The following is a 24,375-nucleotide window of genomic DNA, read 5'->3' as shown; positions in this document are numbered from 1 at the left end:
AGGTCTTCCCGGGAAAGAACGCCAAACGACTCGGTGCACCCCGAGAGAGCCTGCAGGGGGCGGGGCATTGGTGGAAGGAGTGGGAGGGGTTTCACCGGAGCAAGGCGGGGTCTCAGCTGAGTGGGTGGGGCCTGAGGCAACTATAGCGGAATAGGGCGGAGGAGGGGGCGGGGCAGGCAGGCCGGGGCGGGGACGGGAAGTAGCCAGGCGGGGTTGTATGAAGCGGCGCTTAGCTACCACCGCTGGGCTGTCAACAAGCGTGGGCCTGGCTGCGCGCGGCGGGGCGCGGAGAACGCGAGGCGACCGGGAGCGGCTGGGCTCCCGGCTGCGCGCCCCTCGGCCAGGCCGGGAGTCGCGCCAGTCGGAGTCTCTGGCCCAGCACGGCCCACCTCCCTCTCAGTGTCCATCAGTCCGGGGTGCAGCCGGCGGGCATGACCGACCCACCAGGGGCGCCGCCGCCGGCGCTCGCAGGCCGCGGATGAAGAAGAAAACCCGGCGCCGCTCGGCCCGGAGCGAGGAGCTGACCCTCAGTGAAGAGGCGACCGGTAGTGAGGCGAACCAGAGTGAGGAGGCGACCCTGAGCGAAGAGATGAGTCGGAGCCAGGAGGTCACCAGGGACGAGGAGGCGACCCGGAGCAAGAAGGTGACCAGGGCGGAAATGGCGACAGCTGGGCTCACCGTGACTGTCACCCACAGTGAGTGCCGGGCGCCCGGTGGGCTCCGTGCTGGCCCCGAAAGCCCAGCGGGGTCTGTGGGTTTGGCCACGTGTCCTCCAGAAGCGTGTGTCCTTGGTTTGTCCTACTGTCCGGCAGCGTGAGTTCTTGGTTGTGTCCGTGGGACTGGCTTTTGTCCCGGGTTTGTGTCTGCACTCTTCCATGTGGCGGGTGTATTTTGTCTCTGGCCATTTGTGCGATCCTGGGTGTTCGAACTCCTCTGTGCTTTACGTCGTGGGTCTGCTTGTGTTTGCATGCCCGCGCAGTTACTGTGGTCTTTGTGTCAGGCATATATTTGGCCATGTGGTCTACAACTGCTCGGTGTGTGATGAGCCTGGCGGGGTGCTCCTCATCTGCTGAGTGCCTTCTCCGTGTGTGCCGCTTGAGTGAGCTGTGGGTCCAAGCTTTGTATTCTGGACACCCTTTGGGTCTGCCTACTGTTGGAGTTGATGCAACCAAATGAAGTCAGTACACCGGAGAGCTGAGTCCATGAGGTTTCCCCAAAACCAGCTAGAGGAGACCCAAGGGTCTGGGAATCTGGAGACCCAGATTCTAGATCCTGCAGTTTTGAGTGACCTTGGGATGGATAAATGTCTTCTTTCTAAGAATCCAGTTTCTCCTCTGTGAAGTAAATTTGGTAACCCTGGCTTCTGCTGACCTCATGGAACTGTTGGGGGAACCAAAGCTTGGTGCAATGTACTGGACACAGGCTCCCTCCTTATTGTCCACATCCCTGGTAAAGAATTGGCATCTCTCCTTCCAGAAGGAAAGTCTCTGCTGTTTGTTTTTATTTATCCGTTTACTTAGCACCAGTCGTTGGTGCACTCAAGTGTGTCCAGTGGGAGAAAAACAGTCACTTTCGCATTATTGCAAGCAAGATGAAAACCAATACAATACAATACAGGGTACAGCGCAGTCAGGCCACAGGAAGCAGATGGCTTGTGACAAAAAGGGTGGGCTTGGAAATCAGCTAGAACTGATGTCAAGTTCTGACTCCAACAGTTGGATCTCCATAGGCAGGCCTGAACTTGCCTGAAGTCGGTTTGCTCATCCGTGAAATAAGGAGTAGCAGGTAGACCTACTTCGTGGGTTTTTTCTGAGAATTAAATTAGATTATGCATGAAATGAGTCTAAACAGCCCTTTATGCATAGGTGCTTAAAATGTTAGCTGATATCATTCATATTGTTTAGTTATTATGATAGAAGAAACAGAAATCCTTGAGGAGGTCACCAGAGGAAAGCTGGGTGGCATGGGGGCAGGCTCTGTGGAATAGGTGGCATATGAGCTGGGCCTTGAAGACTGGGTAAATAAATGTAATAAAGTGTCATCTTCGTCCAATGCTTTTCTTTCTCCCCAGGTAATGAGAAGCACGACCTTCGTGTTACCCCGAAGCAGGGCAGCAGTGAACCACTTGTCCAAGACCTGGCCCAGGTTGTTGAAGAGGCCACAGGGGTTCCACTGTCTTTTCAGAAACTCATATTTAAGGGTAGGCATTTCTTTTCCAGCTTTTCCTTATGGCCAAAGGACAGTTTTAAATTTGCTTAACTTTTCCTAATAGTCACTCTGTTTTCAAACTGGGACAATTTTTATTTATTTGTTTGTTCATTGAGTTCTTCAACAAATATTTATTGAGGACCTGCTAGGTACTGGACACTTTCAAATATCTTGACAGGTATCAGATTTGAAGTCTTAGGATGATGACAGAAATCTCACCATTTTTGATGAAGCTCCTGGGCAGTCTTCTCTGGCTAGGTTAGATCATCTCCCCATTATATGTTACCATGGTACTCCCTGCTATTTCTGCATCAGTTCTATGAAGTTACTATTAAATAATCATTTTTTTAGTTGCTTAATAGCTGATGTCTCTGTTAGAATAACAGCATCCGTGAGGGTGGAGATACTGCTGTGTTTCCAGTGCTTCACATTGTTCTGACTCAAAAGAGGTTTTGAACAAACTTACCAGGGGCCTGATTGTGGCAGGCTCAGTGGTTGATACTAATTTCTGCCAGGACCCACAGCATCCTGACCCCTGTCCTCTGTCTTCCCACTCCCATGAGAATTTATTATTTTATTTGTTTATTATTATTATTTTTGAGATAGAGTCTTGCTCCATCACCCAGGCTGGAGTGCAATGAATGGCACAATCTTAGCTCACTGCAACCTCTGCCTCCCAGGTTCAAGTGATTCTCCTGCCTCAGCCTCCTGAGTAGCTGGGATTATAGGTGTGTGCTACCATACCTGGCTAATTTTTGTATTTTTAGTAGAGAGGGGGTTTTACCATGTTGGTCAGGCTGGTCTTGAACTCCTGACCTTGTGATCCGCCCATCTCGGCCTCCCGAAGTGCTGGGATTACAGGCGTGAGCCACCACACCTGGCCAAGAATCCATTATTCTGGTATCCACTGGGGAAAGACTTATCCCATTGGATATCAGTCATTATAAAGAATTTAGTAATAGGAGGCATTTTTACTTATATTTCATAGTGTAACTTATTGTCTTTAATTTTTAAAAATATTTTGTTTCTGAATTGACAATAGAAATTCGTGTTTCAAAATAGAGAAAAGCATGAGGAAGAAAATGTTCCCATGGATAAAACCCCTTATAATAACACTGTGTCATCAGCATTCATTGTGGCCTTGAAGTTTCCTGCAAAAAATGAGCTTTAATGCCTACAAAGTCTTTTTTGTTTTTTGCTTTTTGTTTTTTTGAGATGGAGTCTTGTTCTGTTATCCAGGCTGGAGTGCAGTGGTGCGATCTCGGCTCATTGCAACCTCCACCTCCCAGGTCCTCAGCCTCCCAATTAGCTGGGACTATAGGTGCATGGCACCACACCTGGCTAATTTTTGTATTTTTAGTAGAGATGGGGTTTTGCCATGTTGGCTAGGCTATTCTTGAACTCCTGACCTCAGGTGATCTGCCCACCTCAGCCTCCCAAAGTGCTGGGATTACAGGTGTGAGCTACCGCCAAAGGCTTCTGTAGCGTGGTTCATCAGCCCCTGGTTCCTGAATATTTGGCTCTTTCTAGTTTCTTGTGAAAAGGTTGCATGGAATATTATTGTATAGTAGTTACTGTACAGATGCATGTCCAATTATTTGTTTAGGATAAATATCTAGAGCTGAAATTACTGGGTCAAGATACCTTCTAAAAAGATACCAATTTTTATTAGTGAACACACGTCTATTTCCTGTGTTCTTGCTGAAGTTTATTTTTAGTGTTGTACAATTATTACAACTTGGCCTACCTTTCTCTTTTTTTTTAGGAAAATCTCTGAAGGAAATGGAGACACCACTGTCAGCACTTGGAATACAAGACGGTTGCCGGGTCATGTTAATTGGGAAAAAGGTAAATTGCTTTTTCCATCAGAAATCCTCAGAATCAAATGACTAAAGTCTTTTATACATGTTTCTGTTTAGAAGACCAAATTTGGGACCCAGATTCTGCATTGATAAAACACCTCTCTAAACAAATACAACCTTTATTTCTTTTATAGGATTACCAATTTTGTTCTCATACCCTCCTGCTCCTGTTGGTTAGACCTTTTGCTCTAGAAATTAGGAGCAATTGTGCTGCCTTAAATATGTTTTTTGTTTTGGTGGTGGAATCTCGGACTGGTTAAAATGGTGCCTGGGAGAGGCCTCATTCGCTTGGAGTAGAATTTGCAAGATACCTTTTGTTAAAATAAACTTGTAGATATTAAGAATAATTACTCTGTGACAATTCAGGAGCCTCTTTCCCTTTAACCAACCTTTTAACTAAAATCTCCCACAAGGAAAAACCTTTGACTGGAAAGAGAGGTTCAGATTAAAGAACTGAGGGGAAAAAAAGAGTCAGTTGGTTACAGATGAAGTCAGCAACCCTTAAGGTGATGAGAGAGGGCTGGCACATTGTGACATAGCAGAATTATTGAGCATATGAAGTTCCCTTATTTTGAGTGAGATAACTGAGTAGAGAGAGGGCAGAGATTAGTAAAGTGAAAACAAAGAAAATCTAGACTTAGAACTGCCAGGAGACTGGAACTCAGGACTTAGCTACAATGAGGAAAGAATAATTTGGGATACTGTAACTAAACAGACAGCTGCTAGACCTAGCTACCAATTGTTCGCGTGAGAGAAGGGGGAAATATTTTAAATTTCTTGTTTTAGGGTCAGGAAGAATGGTGATGGGCAATAGGCAGAACTGAAGGGTCAAGTTTGAAGAAACTATAGGACTTTTACTTGGAACTGACAAAGAGGGTATGGAGTGAAGTGTGAACTCAGGGAGGGCACCATGGCACATGTCTATGGTCCAGCAACTCGGGAGTCTGAGACAGGAGGGTCACCTGAGTCCAGGGCTTTGAGGCTGCAGTGAGCTATGATCATGCCTTTAAATAGCCACTGCACTCCAACCTGGGTACCAGACTAAGACCCTATCTCAAAAAAAAAAAAAAGTCTAAACTTAAGTCTACTCTACCTCTTTTGGACTGTGTGATACCATCTTTACTGCATTAAGCCTCAGTTTCACCATCTGTAAAACAGCAGTACCTCCCTGATAGGGTTGTGGTAAGGCTTAAAAAAAGTAGTATGGTAATATGCTTAGGATAGTGTGTGTCATGTAGGGAGTATTCAGTAAAAGTATTCATCATTGTTAACCAACATCATATTAAAGAGGAGAGCTCAATTGGAGCCTGCCGTTTAGGAATTCCATTTAAAGGAATAGTAGAATTCTGCCTGTCTTGCCATTCTGGACTCCTCACAAGTGTTCACTGAAATGTGTTTGCTCTCCAGGCTTCAGTCCCGGTTGTTGATCAGACTAGGACTGAGACTAAATCTGGCATTTGGATTGTCTCCATTCTCAGCACCCAAGCTGTCAGGGCCCTCACCAGAATGTTTACCTAATACCTTCTCTCTTGGAGTCTTTGTAGATGGAAAACTTGATCTATTACCCTTTGACTTGCTTTCCAAGAAGCAACAGAGTTCAAACCATTCTTTCTAGGTGAGTGGTTTCATGCAGTTGTGGTCAGATATTTTTCCTGACAGAGGCTAGTATTCTTGTTGATTGCTTTTTCTTTTTCTTTTCTTTTTTTTTTTTCTTTCTTTCTTTTTTCTCTTTTTGAGACAGAATCTTGCTCTATTGCCCAGGCTGGAGTGGAGGTTCGTGATCTTGGCTCACTACAACTTCCACCTCCCAGGTTCAAGCCGTTCTCCTGCCTCCGCCTCCCAAGTAGCTGGGACTACAGGTGCACACCACCACGTCCAGCTAATTTTTGTATTTTTTAGTGGAGATGGTGTTTCACCATGTTGGCCAGGCTGGTCTCGAATTCCTGACCTCAAATGATCTGCACACAAAGTCTCACCTGTTCTTGTTGACTGTTGACTTTATTTTCTTCTTAAACATTTTAGAACAGTCCAGAGGAAGAAGCTGAACTAAAGAAGTTGAAACATTGGGAGAAGTCTGTGGAGAAGATAGCTGACCAGCTGGAAGAGTTGAGTAAAGAGCTTACTGGAATCCAGCAGGTAACTCTCTTCATGGACCTTGACTTTGTGCCTTCTGTCAGAGCTTCCTAGATATACCTTATAGTTATGGGGACAGGCTCTGCCGTCAGACTCCCTAGGTTCAGATCCTGGATCCGCCCTTTCTCTTACTGTGAACAAGTTTATCTTTGTCTCAAGTTCCTCATCTGTGAAAATGGAATAATAGTGGCATTTCCCTCTTAGGATTGTTGGGGGGATTAAATATTGTAGATTGAGCTTGATACATACTAAGTGCTTTATAAGCATTTATTGTCATAGTTATTGCCAAACCCCAGCCAGCATCCATCTGTGCTCACAGGAGAGCACCTGGCATGCTAGGATTATATATTGTCTAAAGTAGAACAAGTAGCTTCTCCCTGTCTGGGCTGTTGTAGTCTGTTTGGCAAGGCAAAGAACATTTTGCTGATTCATAGAAGGTCCAAGTTGAACATGATAGTGGGGTTGGGAGAGTCATCCTATTCAATTCTTTATATTAGAGATGGGGTACTAAAACCCAGCACAGATTAGGACTAGCTCAAGACCACATATTTCTTTTTTTCTCTCATTTTGTAACATTAATTGGTGTGTGTTTGTGTTTTGGCATTTATTTATTTATTATTTAGAGACAGAGTCTCACTCTGTCACCCAGGCTGGAGTACAGTGGCGTGATCTCAGCAGCTCACTGGCAACCTCTACCTCCCGGGTTCAAGTAATTCTCCTGCCTCAGCCTCGGCTCTGCCTGCCACCACACCCATCTAATTATTTTGTATTTTTAATAGAGATGGGGTTTTACCATGTTGGCCAGGCTGGTCTCAAACTCCTGAGCTCAAGTGATCTGCCTGCCTCAGCCTCCCAAAATGCTGGGATTATAGGAGTGAGCCACCACTCCTGGCCTATATGTTTGTGTTTTAACTACAGAATACATGCTGACTGTACAAAAGTTTTAAGTACATGTGTAGGCACTAATATGGAAAATAAAAATTACCCACGAGGCCCTAACTCAGAGATGACATTACCAAAGCCTGAAATGTATTTTTCATCTTAAAAAAATATTTGGTATAGGCCGGGCGCAATAGCTCACACCTATAATCCCAGCGCTTAGGGAGGCCAAGGCTTGTGGATCACCGAAGGTCAGGAGTTCAAGATCAGCCTGGCCAACATGGCGAAACCCCATCTCTACTAAAAATACAAAAATTAGCTGAGTATGGTGGCAGGCGCCTGTGATCCCAGCTATTTGGGAGACCGAGGCAGAAGAATCACTTGAACCTGGGAGGTGGAGGTTGCAGTGAGCCGAGATTGTGCCACTGCACTCCTGCCTAGGTGACAGAGAGAGACTTCCTCTCAAAAAAAAAATTTTGGGCCAGAAGGAGGATGGGAAGAAAAAAAACAAAAAAAAATTTTTTTTGCTATGTTATGTATGCTTTGTAAATTATTCTTTTATTGGATAAAAAATTAAACATTTTCTCATCTACTACTAAAAGAAAAAAAAATTAAACATTTTCCTGTGATGGTACTTTTCAAAGCTTGCATTTCATCTTATATAAATGTTTCATTTACCTTGCCAATTCTGTATTATTCATTATGTAATATTATTTTTAGTATTTTGTGTAATGCTTCTTTGAATATCCTTAGACATAAATCTTTTTTGACTGTTCTTGATTTTTTGGTAGAATAAATTCTTTGAGTTGAAATTGCTGGGTGATGTTTAAAGCTCTTGTTACATGTTATGAAATCTATATCTGTAGCTCTTGGCCGTGATAAACATCCTCAGAGATCCCTGCTATCCAGCAGGTAACTGGTCATTAGGCCAAGCTGTATGAATGAACCATTAGACAATTTAATAAAAGTAAGCACTGCTGCCATTCGTTAGCATGTGTCTGTGCCACAAGTTAATTACACATATACATATATTCCCTTTGCCTCGCAGTAACCCTCTAGGGTGTGGGTATTATAATCTTCTTTTTTTAAATGAGAGTACTGAGGCATGAATAGTCTTAAGTAATTTGTTCAAGAATACTTGTTAGTCAGTGGCAGTCGGGATTCATACCTAGGCTTTGAAGACTCTAAGCCTGTGCTTTTAACATCTGCCTCTTGTGTGCTGGTATACACTTGTGACTAGGGGCTTCACTGGAGCCAAGCCTCAGGAGGCATTTGCAGCCACAGTGCGTCATGTGAGGTAGAGCAGACTACAACCCAATAGAATTCTTAGACTGGCCCAAGGCCAGCCTTTATAATTTTTCCAAGAGATGAAGTTGTGGATCTGACATGTTACCTGGCCTGCCAGGGCTGTGTTGGACTCAGTGTGGTCGCTTCATTAGTATCGCAGCGTGGAATTTTCTATCAGCCTCAAAGAACCCTTGCAATAATGCATTATTCCCCCACAGGGTTTTCTGCCCAAGGATTTGCAAGCTGAAGCTCTCTGCAAACTTGATAGGAAAGTAAAAGCCACAATAGAGCAATTTATGAAGATCTTGGAGGAGATTGACACACTGGTAAGTAAATATTCAGCTGAGAAGAACTAGTTTTCTTTGACTTTCTTTCAGTCACTTTCACTCTTTCAATAATGTACTCTCCTATTGCCTGAGCAAACCCATCACTTGAGAATATTAAGCATATACTATTGTGTGCCATCACATTGCTAGGTCCTGGGTGAGTGCACAATAATAAGACAGTTCCTGCTTTCTAGGCACTCACAGCCCTCCAGCATAGGACTTTTATCATTTATACTTATGTTTGTCAGTAGCATCTCTAATCAACATGAAGCTGGGACCCAAGTAGTCCACAATCTCGTGGTCAAGGAAACAGAGGACTTCACTTTCTCTGCTCCTCATGTGACTGATCATTCTGCAGGGCTACTTACTTATAGAGGATTCAGCCAGACCCAGATCTTATCAGGCTGTTGAAAACCATTAACTCAGGTTCTCTTTTGCAGATAGTAGTATGATATTAGCCTGATGTTTCATTCTTGACGGTGACCTGTGCTGTGTGCTTCTGTTGGCCAGAGTTGTAAAGCAGCAGCAGCAGGCACTTTTCCTGTCACAGTGAGCCCACAGTCTGGCCAGGGCAGAGTATCCATACATAGGAAACAATAAAAGAACAAAGTCTGTGTTACAGATCTGTTCCTATGGCCCAGACGTTGAGAACAGAGGGAGCTTTTATAGGGACAAGAGCCATGGAAGGGCCATATGGGATACAGACCCAGGGAAGGCGTTCTTGAAAATGCACGTTTATTTACATTGGTGACCTGTGACCCGTTTTATGTACTGTGGGTGTTTCTTATGTGTTCTCATGTCATTTTCACTGAGGATTATTTATGTGTCAACTTACTCTTCCATAGATCCTGCCAGAAAATTTCAAAGACAGTAGATTGAAAAGGAAAGGCTTGGTAAAAAAGGTTCAGGTGAGTTGTGTCATAGTGCATGACAAAGTGTAATATGTTAATATGTTGGTATGTGTGTTTATCTGTTCAAAGTCGAGTAATATAGAAGGATGGTGTGTGGTATGTGCTTGTTTTGGTTATTGTTCATTTATCAGCAAGGACCCCAAACATCAGAGAAGAGCCCCCTATATCCCTATAATTATATTTGAATTTAAACTATTTAGGGAGGGAACTCACTGGAGAGCAGACAGAGTTGACACGTTACACAATTCCAGGAGGCAGTATTCATGCATACAGTGCCCCCTGCAATTGTTCAGTGGCCTCGCGGCAAAGCTTTTGTGGCCTTTCCCACCTTTTAGGGGATTGCTGGCCTAGAGCGTGGTCAGAGACCCTGGTCCTATGCTTCCTCCCTCCCCTTACCTTGGAGCCCAGGCTAGTTGCCCATCTCCATTCATGCACAGTCTGTTTTGGGTCTCAGTCATGGGTTCCCCAGAATGTCTAGGCAAAGAGCCTTGTGTGGGCAGTGGTTGGCTATCCCAGGATGGGCCCTCACTGCCCCATGTGTATTTTCTAGGCATTCCTAGCCGAGTGTGACACAGTGGAACAGAACATCTGCCAGGAGACCGAACGGCTACAGTCTACAAACTTTGCCCTGGCTGAGTGAGGTATGGCAGAAAGAGGCTGTGTTGTCCTGAAGAATGGCACCACCAGCTCTGCCGTCTCTGGAGCAGAATTTACCTGATTTCTTCAGGGCTCCCAGGGGCAGTTGGCCCATTGTCAGTTTTCCTACTCCCACACCAGTTCTCAGTGATAAAATGGTCTTTGTGATTTTGAATAAAGCTCCTGTCTGTTTTCTCCTTCTGATCTCTGTGGTTTTGCTGTCTAGCAATCTACCTTTTCTGGAGAGGACCTCCCCTGCCCACATTTTCCCAGCTGTTTGGACCTTTGGGTGCTTTCTTTGGGCTGGTGAGAGCTCTAATTTGTCTAGGGCTAGTTTCAGGTTTATAGGCTGCCCCAGTCTTCAGATACATGAGGGCTGCTTTGCTCCTGTGATCACATAGTCCCATAGCTGTAAAACCAGAATCACTAGGAGGTTGCACCTAGTCAGGAATATTGGGAACGGCATAGAACAGGTGTTTGGCACATAAGTAGACCAGATGTCCCTCATTGTGACCTAATTCCAGAACATCTGGTTGGGCGGTTGGTTTATAGACTTTGTCCGTACCTCCCAGTGACCCCGACTAGCCACAGGCCATGAGATTTCAGGGGTCCATTCCTGGGATGGAGCCTGTCTTCCTTGTCCCCAAGCAAGTCTTCAGAAGGTTAGAACCCAGTGTTGACTGAGTCTGTGCTTGAAACCAGGCCAGAGCCATGACTTAGGAAGGGCAAAGAGAAAGTGCCAGAATGAGTAAAGCAGGCAGGTGGTATAGCCAACTATAAACTCAGGAGTGACATGTGCTTCCTTCAAAGGCATTTTTGTTAACCATATCCTTCTGAGTTCTATATTTCCTTCAAGGCTGTTCTATCCATTTTGTGGATTGCCCCCCACCTCCACCCCATAATTGTTATTTAAAAAATTGTTTGAGCCTGGCATAGTGGTTCATGCCTGTAATCCTAGCACTTTGGGAGGCTGAGGCGGGAAGATCACTTGAGGCCAGGAGTTTGAGACCAGCCTGGCAACAGGGCAAAACCCCATTCTGCTAAAAAAAAAAAAATTAGCTCAGCCTATTGGCATGTGCCTATAATCTCAGTTACTGGAGATGCTGAGGCACGAGAATTGAATCCGGGAAGTGGAGGTGGCTACAAGTCAAGATTGTGCCACTATACTCCAGCCTAGGTAACAGAGCAAGATACTGTCTCAAAAAAATAAAAAAAAATTGATTCAGGTGCAGTGGCCTCTTCCTATAGTCCCGGCTACTTGGGAGGCTGAGGCTAGAGGATCACTTGAGCCCAGGAGTTTGAGTCTAGTCTGGGCAACATTTAAATAAATAAAAAGGAAAAAAAAAAAAAACCCCCACTGTTTATATGCTCATTGTCAAATAGAAGAGTGTTTTGTTTGCTTGCTTGTTTTTGATCAATGAGGAAAAGCCTTTCATGGCTATAATCATAATTTATGCTTAATAACATTTGAGAGTAGCCCTATGTGGTAGAACTCTGCCTGAAATGATCAGTTGCTGTCACCCCATTCTTTAGTACAGTGCCCAGGAGACAGGCTTCTAAAAGGCCATTCTGAGACCAACATCATTTGACAGAGAGGGAGTCGTTGAAGTCCCAGGGATTTAGGACTGGGTGGGTAAGACCTCAGACAAGGTGGTAAAGGTAGACTTGTGGACAAAGCTCAGGTCCTAGTCCACCACACCCCCAACTTTCATCAGAGCTAATCTATTTTTGTGTGATAGCTATATGGCGTGGGCCATTTAATGAGAAGTTGCTGTATGCAGAACACTATTCTAAATTTTTCATATGTATCAGTCATTTAATTCTCACATAACTTCAGAACTAAACAGATATTCCCATTATAGAGATGAGGAAACTGAGAGAACTTAGGTGATTAACTCAAGGTTGTAGAGTAAGCGGCAAAGCCAAGACACAAAGCTGGGCGGTTTAGTTTCAGAGCCAGTGCTTTTCACCTCTACTGTACCACCTCTCAACCAACACAGGGTTGCACAGGCCCATTCTCTGATTTTGTTCTCTCTTCCTCTCCCTTTAGCTCCCACTTCCTCTCTGGCCCTTTCTAGTTCATTTTCGGCAGAGCAGCCCGAGTGATCATAAAGTGCAAATCTTACCATGTCAGTCCCCTGCTTAGAACCCTCCAATGGCTCACCACTTCTCTTACTATAAAGGCGGAAGTCCTTACCCTATGGCTTCTCCCATCTCATCTCAAGCCCCTCATTGATTTGTTCTCTGCTGTCAGCCGCTCTTCTTTCAGGTTCTCAAATGCACTACGTCCTCTCCTGCCTGAGTGTCTTTGCACCTGCTGCTACCTCTACTTGGACTGCTCCTCACCTTCCTTTTTCCAACCCCAACCCTTGTATAGGTGACTTTTATTCATTCTTCAGAAGCACCTGTCTCTTCCATGGAGAACCCTCGCTTGCTGTCTTGAGACCCTATCAGGCCCCCAGGTGGGATCCTCTCATGGCTTCCCATATGATTCTTTCACAACATTTACATAGTCCATGATAGTTTACTTGTGGGATAATTTGGTTAATCTTTGCCTTTAACACCAGACTGTCAGTTCCTTGGGTGAAGGAGCTTCGTGGTAATAGTGTTATTTCAAGCATATTGTCTTGTATATAGTAAGACCTCAATAAATATTTGGAGAATGAATGAATGTTGAATGCACACATCAATAATGAAATTTCCTTAACTGCATTCAGCCTCTAAATCTCTGTCAGCATTGGAATTTGCAGTCTTAACAGCCTTTATTGTGTTAAGGGTTGAGAAAAGAAGCCCTAAGGCATAGCCTGCTGGGCAGATGTGCTGGGTGATTGCACAGGCTGCACCCACACAGATCTGCTCATCCAAGGGGTGAAACCATTCTCCCATGAGAAGGGGAGAGAGCACTCCGTCTCAGTTGCCCACTTGCCTGGGACATGGTAAGCCCTACTGCTGGGAGAACAGATGGGAATGTGTGCTCCCACAAACTAATCCTTCAGCCTTACAGCTGGAAGGATTCTCTCACATTGTTTTGTTTTGTTTTTCTTTGAGATGGGGTCTTGCTCTCTCACCCAGGCTAGAGTGCAGTGGCATGATCTCTGTTCACTTCAACCTCTGCCTCCTGAGTTCAAGTGATCCTCCCACCTCAGCCTCCCAAGTAGCTGGGACCACAAGTGCATGCCACCATGCCCAGCTAATTTTTTGTATTTTTGGTAGAGACAGGGTCTCACCATATTGGCTAGACTGGTCTCAAACTCCTGAGCTCAAGCAGTCTGTCTATCTCGGCCTGCCAAAGTGTTGGGATTACAGGCATGAGCCACCCGTTCCCGGCCTCTACATTGTCCATTTAGTTAATGGTTTCTACTTATCCTTCAAGACACAACTTAAAGGTTACCTCTTCTGAGACTCCTTCATATAGTAGTCAGTACCTTTTTTGAAAGTACCAGAAACCTAATTTCAAAGAGACTGGGCAAAATAGAAACTTGATGGTCATCATACCAAGTCATCCCATGTAACTTTGGGAAGGTTAAGGGCAGCTGGGCTTCAGGAACTCAAACACTGCCTGTAATCACTCTGCCTCTGCATGTCTGTGTCATATTCTCATTCCTGCTCCTTCCACAAAGCAGGAAGTGTGACTGCTAACAACCCCTGTGTTGTTCATCCTACAGCTCCAATGCCAGAGGGGAACTGCCTCTGTTTTCTTATTTCTGATTTGAAAGATCCTGGGGAGAAATCTTTTGGCTAATCAGCAATGGCCAGGGCAGCAGGGTCACATGCCATAGATATGGTCTTTAGAAGCCAACACTTAATGTTTTGGGGTAGTTCCCAGAGAGGGGACCACAGAATCTGCATCTGTAAGTGGTGAATTAGGTATTCCTTCCAGGTGGTGCCTGACACATTGTTCAGGTTTAATCTCTGATTTCTCAGGTGGTGAGTGGAAGTCTGGGAAGGAAGGGTCACTGATGAGGTCTTTGGCTGGGCTATGCCACTTGGGTATAAGAGGAGTGTCCCACTTAGAGCAGAATCTTTTAGATGTCACCAGTATCCACTTTCTCCTCCTAAAAAAGTGAACTAATTTTTATTTCAATGCATGGCCAACCAGATAGACTGTTTCTCAGTCTCCCTGCTCAGAAGGCCATGAGACTACATTTTAGCTAATGGGGTATATACAGAGTGTGTACATCTTATGGTAAACATCTTCAGAGGCAGGTGGCATGCCCTTTCCCTCTGTGGCCTGGAATACAGATGTGATGGCTGTAGTTGGAGCAGCTGTCTTGGGCCTGAGGTAGAAACTGATGAGGATGGCAAAGTAACAAAATAGAGGAGCATGGAGTTGTCATACCTCATAGGTCAATGTATGGGAGAAAACTGCATTCTGTCTATAAGTCACTGTTATTTTGGGTTTTCTGGCTGTCACAGCCAAACTTTATCTTACATCATTCATAAGCAGTTATGAAACAAGTTTATCAGTCCCAGTGGAAGGCCTTACTCATAGAGGGCCTCCCAGTCCTGCCACCTGCAAGTCTATCAGCAACAATTCCTGTCCAGTGTTTCCATTCCAGTGGTCCAGGGAAGGTAGCGTCGTGCCTTCCTGTGCCCCTTCTGCCCACCCTACAGCAGGAATCGGAGTCTGTAAAACTGCTCTCACCTGCCCAGGCCTCTCTCCATACTCCTTTCTCCTGCCACCATTATCAAGAGGCTCTGCCTATTCAACATATACCACAGGAGGGGGTCTCTGTCTATGGTGACAGTTCTGAATGCTGTGTGTCCTTGTGGGACATTGTGTGAGTGCATGTGTGCAGGACATGCCTGGGGCTGTGTCTAATGTTAGAATATTTGACAACCAATTAGAGCATATGTTGACCAAAAGAGCAGAGCAGCATCTGGAAATCATCCTGCAGTGCCAGGAATTAATTCCAGATCCTGGACACCGAGAGACCCAGGTGTTTCCAGGGGACAATCTGGGTGGCTAGGGTACAGGGGGAGGGGGGCACTCAAAGGCCTTGGGGCAGCACCTGTTTTCAATTGTGGAAAAACCTAGTTCAATGTTATGACAAGCGGTTCAGCTGTACTGTGTACACTCCCTGAATATCAGCCATTGTTGTGTGCCACATGCATGTGTGTGCCTGCCTTGGAGTGCTGGTACAGCCCAGGAGGAAGCCATGGGGGGCATAGGGTGACTCTCACAACCTTTTTTTTTTTTTTCTTTTTTGAGACAGGGTTTCACTCTGTCATTCAGAGTACAGTGTGTGATCATGGCTCATTGCAGCCTCCACTTCCCAGGCTCAAGCGATCCTCCCGAGTAGCTGTGACTACAGGTACATGCCATCATGCCTGGCTAATTAAAAAAAAATTGTAAAGACAGTCTTGCTGTGTTGCCTCAAGCGATCCTGTCACCCTCAGCCTCCCAAAGTGCTGGGATTACAGGTGTGAGCCACTGCACCTGAGGCTGGGCCATGCACCCTGGCAGTGGCAGAGAATACAGATCTCACCTAGGTTTTTGGCCTGAATGACAGTCCAGTCTGGGGCAGATGGAACACTAAGCAGCATCCTGGGGTCAGCAACTGGCCTCTCAGGCAGGCAGAAGATAACTGGGACCTTTGAGGGGACATGTAACAGGGTTGAGGAGTACCAGAGGGATGGAGAGAAGCTGGACATCAAATTCAGAGTAGAGAGAACAATGCAAAATCCACCTCCTATCTCCTCTGCAACCAGTGTCCCCAGAGACACTGACCACTTCACAGAGTTGGGCTGGATCTTTTATTTCACATCATATCCTCTCCATGCCCACCACTGTTCTCCAGCCTGAAACTTCATGGCTTGAGGTGCTCCTATAGGATCAGCATTTGCCATCTTTCGTGATCTGGATGTCCTGTTTGGTTTTTCTAGGATCAAAGAAGACAGGTATGAGGCCACCTTCTCAGGAGCTGTAATGTACCATTCAGGGACCTAGCATAGTCCATCCAGATATCCTGCTGAGTGCTGCTCACATATGCAGTATACAGATGCAGGGAAGATCCCAAGGTCCATGGGCACATCTTTCTACAGCTTTTCCCTTTGTACACCCTGATGGCTGCCAAATCTGTCTCCAGCTTGGACCTCTGTCCTGCCTGTTCATGAAGTTGTCCATATCCACTGGGATGTCCTAGAGGCTCAACTGTCCACAAACATTGCCCCCCAGCAGAACTGGTACAGACCCCCAAACCACCCATTCAGCACATGGAACTGCTGGCCACCCAAGCCCACAAATTAGAAACCAGTATGTTGCCTCCTTCCCCTCACCCTTTACATCCAGTCACATCCAAGCCTGTCAATTCTACTCCCAATGTACCTTCTAACCATGAGTCCTTAATTAACATGATCTTTCTCTAAGCTAGGACAACATCCTGCTGTTCCTTATATTTCCTCAAATACAAACTTTCACATCTATCCAGAGCTTTGCAGCTTAGGAGGACGTTCTTCACTTCCATGGTCTCATTTAGCTCTCAGGATCATAGAAAGATTAGCTTTATGTTTTTTTGTTTTTGTGTGTGTGTGTGTGGAGAACAGGGTCTCACTATATTGCCCAGGCAGGCCTCGAACTCCTGGGCTCAAGCTCTCTTCCCACCTCTTCCTCCCTCAGAGCTGGGATTACAGGTGAGAACCACTGTGCCTAGCCAGAAGATGGGTTTTATTGATGAAGAAACTAAGAGCCAGTAGGTAATCTGATGTAGGGAGGTCATTTTCTAGCCCTGCTTATCTCTCTCGACTCACTTCTTATCTCTCCCCCATTCTCCCTTAAACTTTATACTCCAACAAGTCTAACTTCTTATGTTTCCTCAAATGTAAAATTTCTTTTCCTTGTAGACATTTTCAAACTCATCTACTTGGAATTATCTTCCCTTGCTACTTTTTCCTAGCTAATTTCTACTTATTTCTCAGGGTTGAGTTCAGGAGTCTCCTCCTCCGGGCAGTCTTCCCTGCTCTTGCCTCTTCCCTACTCCCATGACATCCTATGTGCCCCACTGATCCCTTAGAATTTTGTGCTGCAGGCTGGTTGCTGTGGCTTATGCCTGTAATCTCAGCGCTTCAGGAGGCTGAGGCGGGTGTATCACTTGAGATTGGGTGTTCGAGACCAGCCTGGCCAAGATGGTAAAACCCCACGTCTATTAAAAATACAAAAAAATTAGCCAGGCATTGTAGTAGGTGCCTGTAATCCCAGCTATTCGGGAGGCTGAGGCAGGAGATTCACTTGAACCTGGTAGGTGGAGGTTGCAATCAGCTGAGATCGTGCCACTGCACTCCAGCCTGGTGACAGTGAGAGTTCATCTCAAAAAAAAAAATTTTTTTTTAATTTTTTTTTTTTTTGCGATTGGCTGACCATCAGCCTGGCTTCCCCTTTACATCAATTATATATTCAGGAAGACATTGATGCTAACTTATGCTCTATTCTAGGCCCAGGCCCTAGCACATAGTAAGGGCTCAAAAAATAATTGCTGGCTAGAGGAATGAAAGAACAAACGAGGTCACATAGTCAAGGCAGAACAAGGAAAAGGGTTTCAGCCCCTACTCCTTACTCACCACCAGCTTCTAGCTTTCTGCTTGGAACCATATGCCTTCTTTGAATTAATCTGGTGCTCATTCAATTAAGGGCACGTGTTAGAGGACTCTTCTCAAGTCAAGCATGTATAAGGAAGAAGCAGGTCAAGTCTTACTCCTTTCAGACTGTGCACCAGAGATGGGGGTCCACCCAATAAAGCAGGGGTTATGGGGCAGACTTACATCCGGGTCAAGCAGAGCTGGCATTCATTTGTATATGTGACCCCATCAGTGCCGCAGACCAGGTTGGATGTCTGGGAACAGGTTGGAGACTCTACCATGTGTTCACAGATGGGCTGTGAAAGAGAAGAAGGGAGGGAGAGGACTCAGGGATTCAGAGGCAGTGGGGAGGGATACAGGGGTTCTGCTTGGAGCCAGAGAGGCCCCAGGGAGGTATTAGAGTCAAGAAGGCCCCAGTGTGGGTCCAGTGAAGATGAAACCAACCACTCGGGGCCCCTTGGTGTGTTTGCTTGTATGTGTGTGTGTGTGCATGACCACGTGCATGCCTATGCCTGGGTGTGTACATATGTGTACCTGTGTCTCTGGAGCCCAGGTGTGCAGGCATTCAAGCGTATGCCTGTGTTAATGTATGTGGAGTGAGTTTGTGTCCTCTAGCATCTGGGGATAGTTCACACCCTCCTCAAAGACTAACCAGAACTTCTGTTGCTAGTTCCATTGAAGACCCCAGGACACAGAACCACCCATCATTCCCAGGAGGCCCCTCTCTCCCTAGGGGTTCCTGCCCTGTCCCTCGCCTGCATGATCTATCAGGCCCATGTCAGAAAGGCTACACGGGGTGGGAAGGCTGCAGAAATGGGGCAGAGCTTGGGGCTTAATTGAGGGTGTCTGAAAAGGTTTCAGGTCAAGCCTGAGGTCAAGGTCAGAACTTGGTCAGGACGGGCATTAGAGCCTGAGACAGGGATAGGGTGAGAAAGGTAGCCGTGAAGGCCTAAAAACAGTGGTGTTCCTCGCACGTAGGCTAATTGAAATAATGTACGTAAAGTATTTGGCTCTTTGGCACTGAATAAGTGGAGCTAGATTCTGAAGGACTGATGGGGAGGGTGCTGAGGCTCCAGATGGGAACGTGGCTCTGAGCCTCCTTATTCCCCTATGTGAAGAGGTAATCTCAAAGGTCTCAAGGATATCAGCACCACTGCCTTCTGGTCACTGGGGACATCAGACCAAGGGCCAAGGTGGAATCAGATTCAGGGGTAACTTGGTGTTTAGACAATCAGATGGAATGTGGTGGGGGGAGGCTGGCACACTCCACAGGTGCATTCAGTATGCCAGGGTCCCCTCTGTTGCTTGCCCATCTGCACTATACAGAACAGAGAGCACACTCTGTCCTGCTAAGCCTGCATGGGGAGATGTCACTAATGGAAGGGGCCTTGGAGACCAGTTGGGGGGATCACAAGGGCTTTGAGGCCAATCTTGGGACTTGGGTGAAGGGACTGGGCCTACTTAGCCTTGGGGGCTAATCTGAGGAATATGCAGGCCAGGAGGCCACGTTGAAGCCATTGAAAGTGTCTGAGCAGGATCATGGAGAAGAATAATGGGTTCCTCAGCATGAATGAGAGAGCTCCTCTTGGCAGAGGGAAAGCGAGAACAGCACTCAGCTGCCTTACCATTCTTGAGAAAAAGAGCTTTCCTGCAGCCACTGGCACTTCTGAAACACAAAGAAACAAGAATTAGATGATGCTAGCTCTGGACCCCAGGTCTAGGGATCTGAGGACTGCTTCTCCAGGGAGCATGGCCCAGCGACTATCCAACCTGGAATTCCTCAAGGAAAGGTGATGAGTCACCAGTCAATGGGGCTGCCAGAAAGCTGATGTGATCTTGAGTTCCATACACAGAGACAGGAAGTCAGGATAGGGAGATGACAGTCCAGGCTATTCCTTGTTAGTTAGATCCACTGGAATTGTTGTGTCCTATATAATAATTATAAAATAACAATTCCTCAGTTATTATGTGCCAGGCATTGAGAACACATGATTTTAAGTACTATCCACCTCTCTCTTATAGCTGTGTAACAGAGGGAAGAAAGGAGGTAGTAGTGGATGCTGTGTTCTGCCACCAAAAGCCCTCCCTCAAAACTGAGGCACTTATGTACTAATTTCCCCAGCTGCCAGGAATATTGACCACTCACTTCAAGTCCCTTCTAGGAATTACCTTCAGAGAATAGAGCTGCCTTGTCAAGGTTGCTTCCTCTACCCAGGAACAGCCCATAGCCCATGTCGGGTTGATATGGTTACAAAGGCCACCTGACCCCCTTGTCCAAAGTGGCCTGTAGGCTCATCTGAAGCTTCTGTTGCACTGCATCGGAGTCAACCTCCCTCATCCTTTATGGATATTAATCCCATGAACTCAGTGAACTCCCCAATAAACTGCATGCATATCTCAGAGTCTGTTTCCTGGGGCAGAGGTCGGTTTAAGCAACTACAAAAGAGGCTCAAAGAGGTGAAGCAATGCAGTTTCTTAAGGCAGAGCTAGGATTTGCACATGGGTCTGCTGCACTCCAGAACCTGACTCTTTCTACATGCACCGGCGTGCCCCTCAAGGTCTGGCTGAACTGCTTATAGGACATGAGCAAACTGTGGTGTGACTGACAAGCGTGATGGATAGATGAGGGAACTGGAGCTGTGTCTAATGGCACAGGTGGAAGGAAGGGCATTTACGTAACTTAGAGAAGGCCAGGATGCTCCCTGAAGTCTCTGAAGGGCTATCCTGGGTCTGAAGGAGAGATGGACTCTTTTCAGCCTCACAGGGCAGAGCCCATCTCTGTGAGGAGGCTGCAGGGAAGCAGGTTTGGGTTCTATATGAAGCAGAATTTTCTCTCAGTGGGAGCTATGCCACAGAGAAAGAGACTTTCTCCAGAAGTAGCAAGTTTCCCATCACTGGAGGTGTGCAAGGCAATGTGGTTTTATCTATTCCTGGAGATGCTATTACAAGATATTTCCACAGAGAGGGAAACAGAAACTTAGACTAAGTCACCTCTGATATGCTGTTTAAGCCTGGCATTGGGGTATCAAAATGCAAACCTAGACTTGTCACTGAACTGCTTAAAACCCTTCCATGTCACATTGCCCTGACTGAAAGTGATCCAGATGTCCTTCAGCAAGAGAATGGATAAATAAATACAATGGGGTACCCCTCAACAATAAAAGCAAGCAGCTGATACATGTGATAACATGACTGAATCTCAAAAATAGTTTGCTGAGCAAAAGAAACCAGCCACGCCGGGCACAGTGGCTCACACCTGTAATCCCAGCACTTTGGAAGCCTGAGGTGGGTGGATCACGAGATCAAGAGATGCAGACCATCCTGGCCAACATAGTGAAACCCCTTCTCTATTAAAAATACATGGGCCGGGCGCGGTGGCTCAAGCCTGTAATCCCAGCAACTTTGGGAGGCCGAGGCGGGTAGATCACGAGGTCAACAGATCGAGACCATCTTGGTCAACATGGTGAAACCCCGTCTCTACTAAAATTACAAAAAATTAGCTGGGCACGGTGGTGCGTGCCTGTAATCCCAGCTGCTCGGGAGGCTGAGGCAGGAGAATTGCCTGAACCCAGGAGGCGGAGATTGCGGTGAGCCGAGATCGCGCCATTGCACTCCAGCCTGGGTAACAAGAGCGAAACTCCGTCTCAAAAAAAAAAAAAAAAAAAAAAATACAAAAATTAGCTGGGCTTGGTGGCGTGCGCCTGTAGTCCCAGCTACTTGGGAGGCTGAGGCAAGAGAATTGCTTGAACCAGGGAGGCAGAGGTTGCAGTGAGCGGAGATCCCACCACTGCACTCCAGCCTGGTGCCTGACAACAGAACAAGACTCTGTCTCAAAAAAAAAAAAAAAAAAAAAAAGCCGGGTGCCGTGGCTCACGCCTGTAATCCCAGCACTTTGGGAGGCCGAGGCGGGCAGATCACCTGAGGTTGGGAGTTCAAGACCTGCCTAACATGGAGAAACCCCGTCTCTATAAAAAAAGAAAAAAGAAAAAAAGAAACCAGACACAAAAGATTACATACCCTGCCAGGTGCGGTGGCTCAAGCCTGTAATCCCAGCACTTTGGGAGGCCGAGGCGGGTGGATCACGAGGTCAAGAGATCGAGACCATCTTGGTCAACATGGTGAAACCCCGTCTCTACTAAAAATACAAAAAATTAGCTGGGCATGGTGGCACGTGCCTGTAATCCCAGCTACTCAGGAGGCTGAGGCAGGAGAATTGCCTGAACCCAGGAGGCGGAGGTTGCGGTGAGCCGAGATCGCGCCATTGCACTCCAGCCTGGGTAACAAGAGCGAAACTCTGTCTCAAAAAAAAAAAAAAAGATTACATACCCTATGATTCAATTTATGTGAAATCCTAGACCAGGCCAACTAATCTGTGATGGAAAAAAAAACACTTTGGGAGGCTGAGTCAGGAGGATCACTTGAAGCCAGGAGTTTGAGACCAGCCTGGGCAACACAGCAAGACCCCATCTCTACAAAATAATTTAACAATTAGGGCCAGGTGGGGTGGCTCACATCTGTAATCCCAAAACTTCGGGAGGCCAAGGTGGGTGGATCACCTGAGGTCAGGAGTTCAACACCAACCTGACCAACATAGTAAAACCCATCTCTTCTAAAAATACAAAAATTAGCTGGGCATGGTGGCACACTCCTGTAATCCCAGTTACTTGGGAGGCTGAGGCAGGAGAATCACTGGAACCCAGGAGGTGGATACTTCAGTGAGCCTAGATTGCACATTGCACTCCAACCTGGATGACAGATGAGACCAGCCTGGGCATTATCGTAAGATCTCAGCTCTACAAAAAAAAATTTTTTTTTAATTAAAAAAAGAACAGTTCCTTTGAGGACACCAGCCAGCCAGTTACCTCTACAGACCCAGAGAAGCCCCAGATCTATGGCCAAGACCAGCTTGAGGCCACCAGTGATCCTTGACTCAGCTTCAAATCCTTCCGTTTCTCCTTAGGAAAGTGCACAGTCCCAGAGATGCCTCTGAGGCAGGTGGCAGCTATCTTTCCATTGCTTAGGCAGGTAGAGCAAATATTTAATGATGACTTCCTGTCCTAAAGCAAAAACATCATCTTATAAAAGGAGAGCTGCACTTTAAAGGTCATCTAGGGGCCAGGCACCATGGCTCATGCCTGTAATCCCAGCACTTTAGAAGGCCAAGGCTGGTGGATCACTTGAGGTCAGGAGTTCGAGACCAGTCTGGCCAACATGGCAAAACCAATCTCTACTAAAAATACAAAAAATTAGCTGGGCATGATGGCACACACCTGTAATCCCAGCTACTCAGGAGACAGAGGCAGGAGAATCACTTGAACCCAGGAGGCAGAGGGTACAGTGAGCCAAGATGGCACCACTGCATTCCAGCCTGGGTGACAGAGCTAGAAACTGTCTCAAAAAATAAATAAATAAAAATAAAAAATAGGCCAGTGCAGTGACCCATGCCTGTAATTCCCAGCACTTTGGGAGCCCCAGGTATATTGTCCAGGCCTGGGAAAGGGCTCTCTCATGCTCACATGGTTTCCCAAGTCACAAACCACAACCTTTAGAGAGATCGGGAGTTCAGAAGACCTCAGCCAGATCTCTTTTAGCACCTACCCCCTGCAGCCAGTATACTTGTCAGTCTCTCCTGAGAGCTGGGACCCTCCTGTTTCCTTCTGCCCACACAACCTCCAGCCCAGTAGTTGCACAATGCAGCTTGAACTGGAACCATCTCCTCCTGTACAGCTGGAGAAACTGAGGCCCCAAGAGGGGGACTTTGGCAATCTGGGCCATAGTCAGGATTTGAACCCAAGTTTCTTTTCTCCCAGGCCAGAGCTTCCCTGCAACAGTGGAGGGTGCATATGCAGAATTGAAGGTGCATGCTAAAAGCTGAGGACTCACAGGGTGCTCCATGCCCTGCCTCTGCTCTCACCCCCAGCTCACCTACCAACACAAAGTCACAGAGAATCCAGGTTCTGCCCACTCACCCCTGTCCACAACAAGGAGGGCAGCCAAGGTCAGAGTAACTACCCAATGGTAGACAGCCATGCTGATCCTGGGATAGTGTAGCCTGAACTGGCTGGGGCCTGGGCTGGGACTGGGGAAGGATGGGGGCCTATTTATAGTGCTACTTCCCTTATCTTATCTTATGTGGGGCCAGATAGAGAGGCCAGAGTTGATCTCTGCACACTGGCATCCGGAAAGGGCTTGCTCTAGGTAGAGATGCTGAGCTCATGGTGAAATAGGGATGTGGCCATGGGGCTGGTGGGTTTCCAGAGTGACAAAAAGTTTGGACAGCTTGCAACGCTGACTCCAATCTGAGAGTTCGAGCAAGGAGAGGAAAGTTGAAGTAGAAAGAGAGAGAGTCCAAGGCAGAGAGAAAGAGAAAGAGTGGAAAAAGCAACTGGAAGATGGCAGGAGGCAGAGAAGGGGGCTGGAGCCTGGATTCCTTTGCCAGTGCCTCCAGCAACCAACTCTGGGACCTCAGTAAAGCCACTTTTCTTAACTGGGCCTCAGATCACCCGTACACGAAGTGGAGATGATAATTTTGGCTCTGCCTTTCTCCCAGAGCTGCTG

General features: G+C 46.5%; 2 protein-coding genes across 2 annotated transcripts; one reads left to right on the top strand and one right to left on the bottom strand.

Moving 5' to 3' along the window:
* The first annotated feature begins 178 nt into the window (after positions 1 to 178).
* BAG1 (BAG cochaperone 1) lies at positions 179 to 10,446 on the top strand. The gene is made up of 7 exons (XM_002743044.6): positions 179 to 695; positions 2,072 to 2,200; positions 3,974 to 4,056; positions 6,093 to 6,206; positions 8,588 to 8,695; positions 9,541 to 9,603; positions 10,157 to 10,446. Exons 1-7 carry the CDS (start codon positions 218 to 220, stop codon positions 10,244 to 10,246), a joined length of 1,065 nt encoding a protein of 354 aa, XP_002743090.1. The 5' UTR covers positions 179 to 217; the 3' UTR covers positions 10,247 to 10,446.
* Positions 10,447 to 15,980: 5,534 nt separating this feature from the next.
* On the bottom strand, positions 15,981 to 23,892 carry SPINK4 (serine peptidase inhibitor Kazal type 4). The gene is made up of 4 exons (XM_002743013.5): positions 23,787 to 23,892; positions 19,443 to 19,483; positions 18,001 to 18,113; positions 15,981 to 16,124 (listed from the first exon to the last, which is right to left on the bottom strand). The coding sequence occupies exons 1-4, from the start codon at positions 23,845 to 23,847 to the stop codon at positions 16,079 to 16,081; spliced, it is 261 nt and encodes an 86-aa protein (XP_002743059.1). The 5' UTR covers positions 23,848 to 23,892; the 3' UTR covers positions 15,981 to 16,078.
* Between the last annotated feature and the right edge of the window lie 483 nt (positions 23,893 to 24,375).

The sequence above is a fragment of the Callithrix jacchus genome, chromosome 1 (assembly GCF_049354715.1).
Source record: "Callithrix jacchus isolate 240 chromosome 1, calJac240_pri, whole genome shotgun sequence".
In the NCBI taxonomy this organism is placed as follows: Eukaryota; Metazoa; Chordata; class Mammalia; order Primates; family Cebidae; genus Callithrix; species Callithrix jacchus.
Note: the sequence above shows the minus strand (reverse complement) of the source record. Positions and strands in the feature narration are given on the sequence as shown.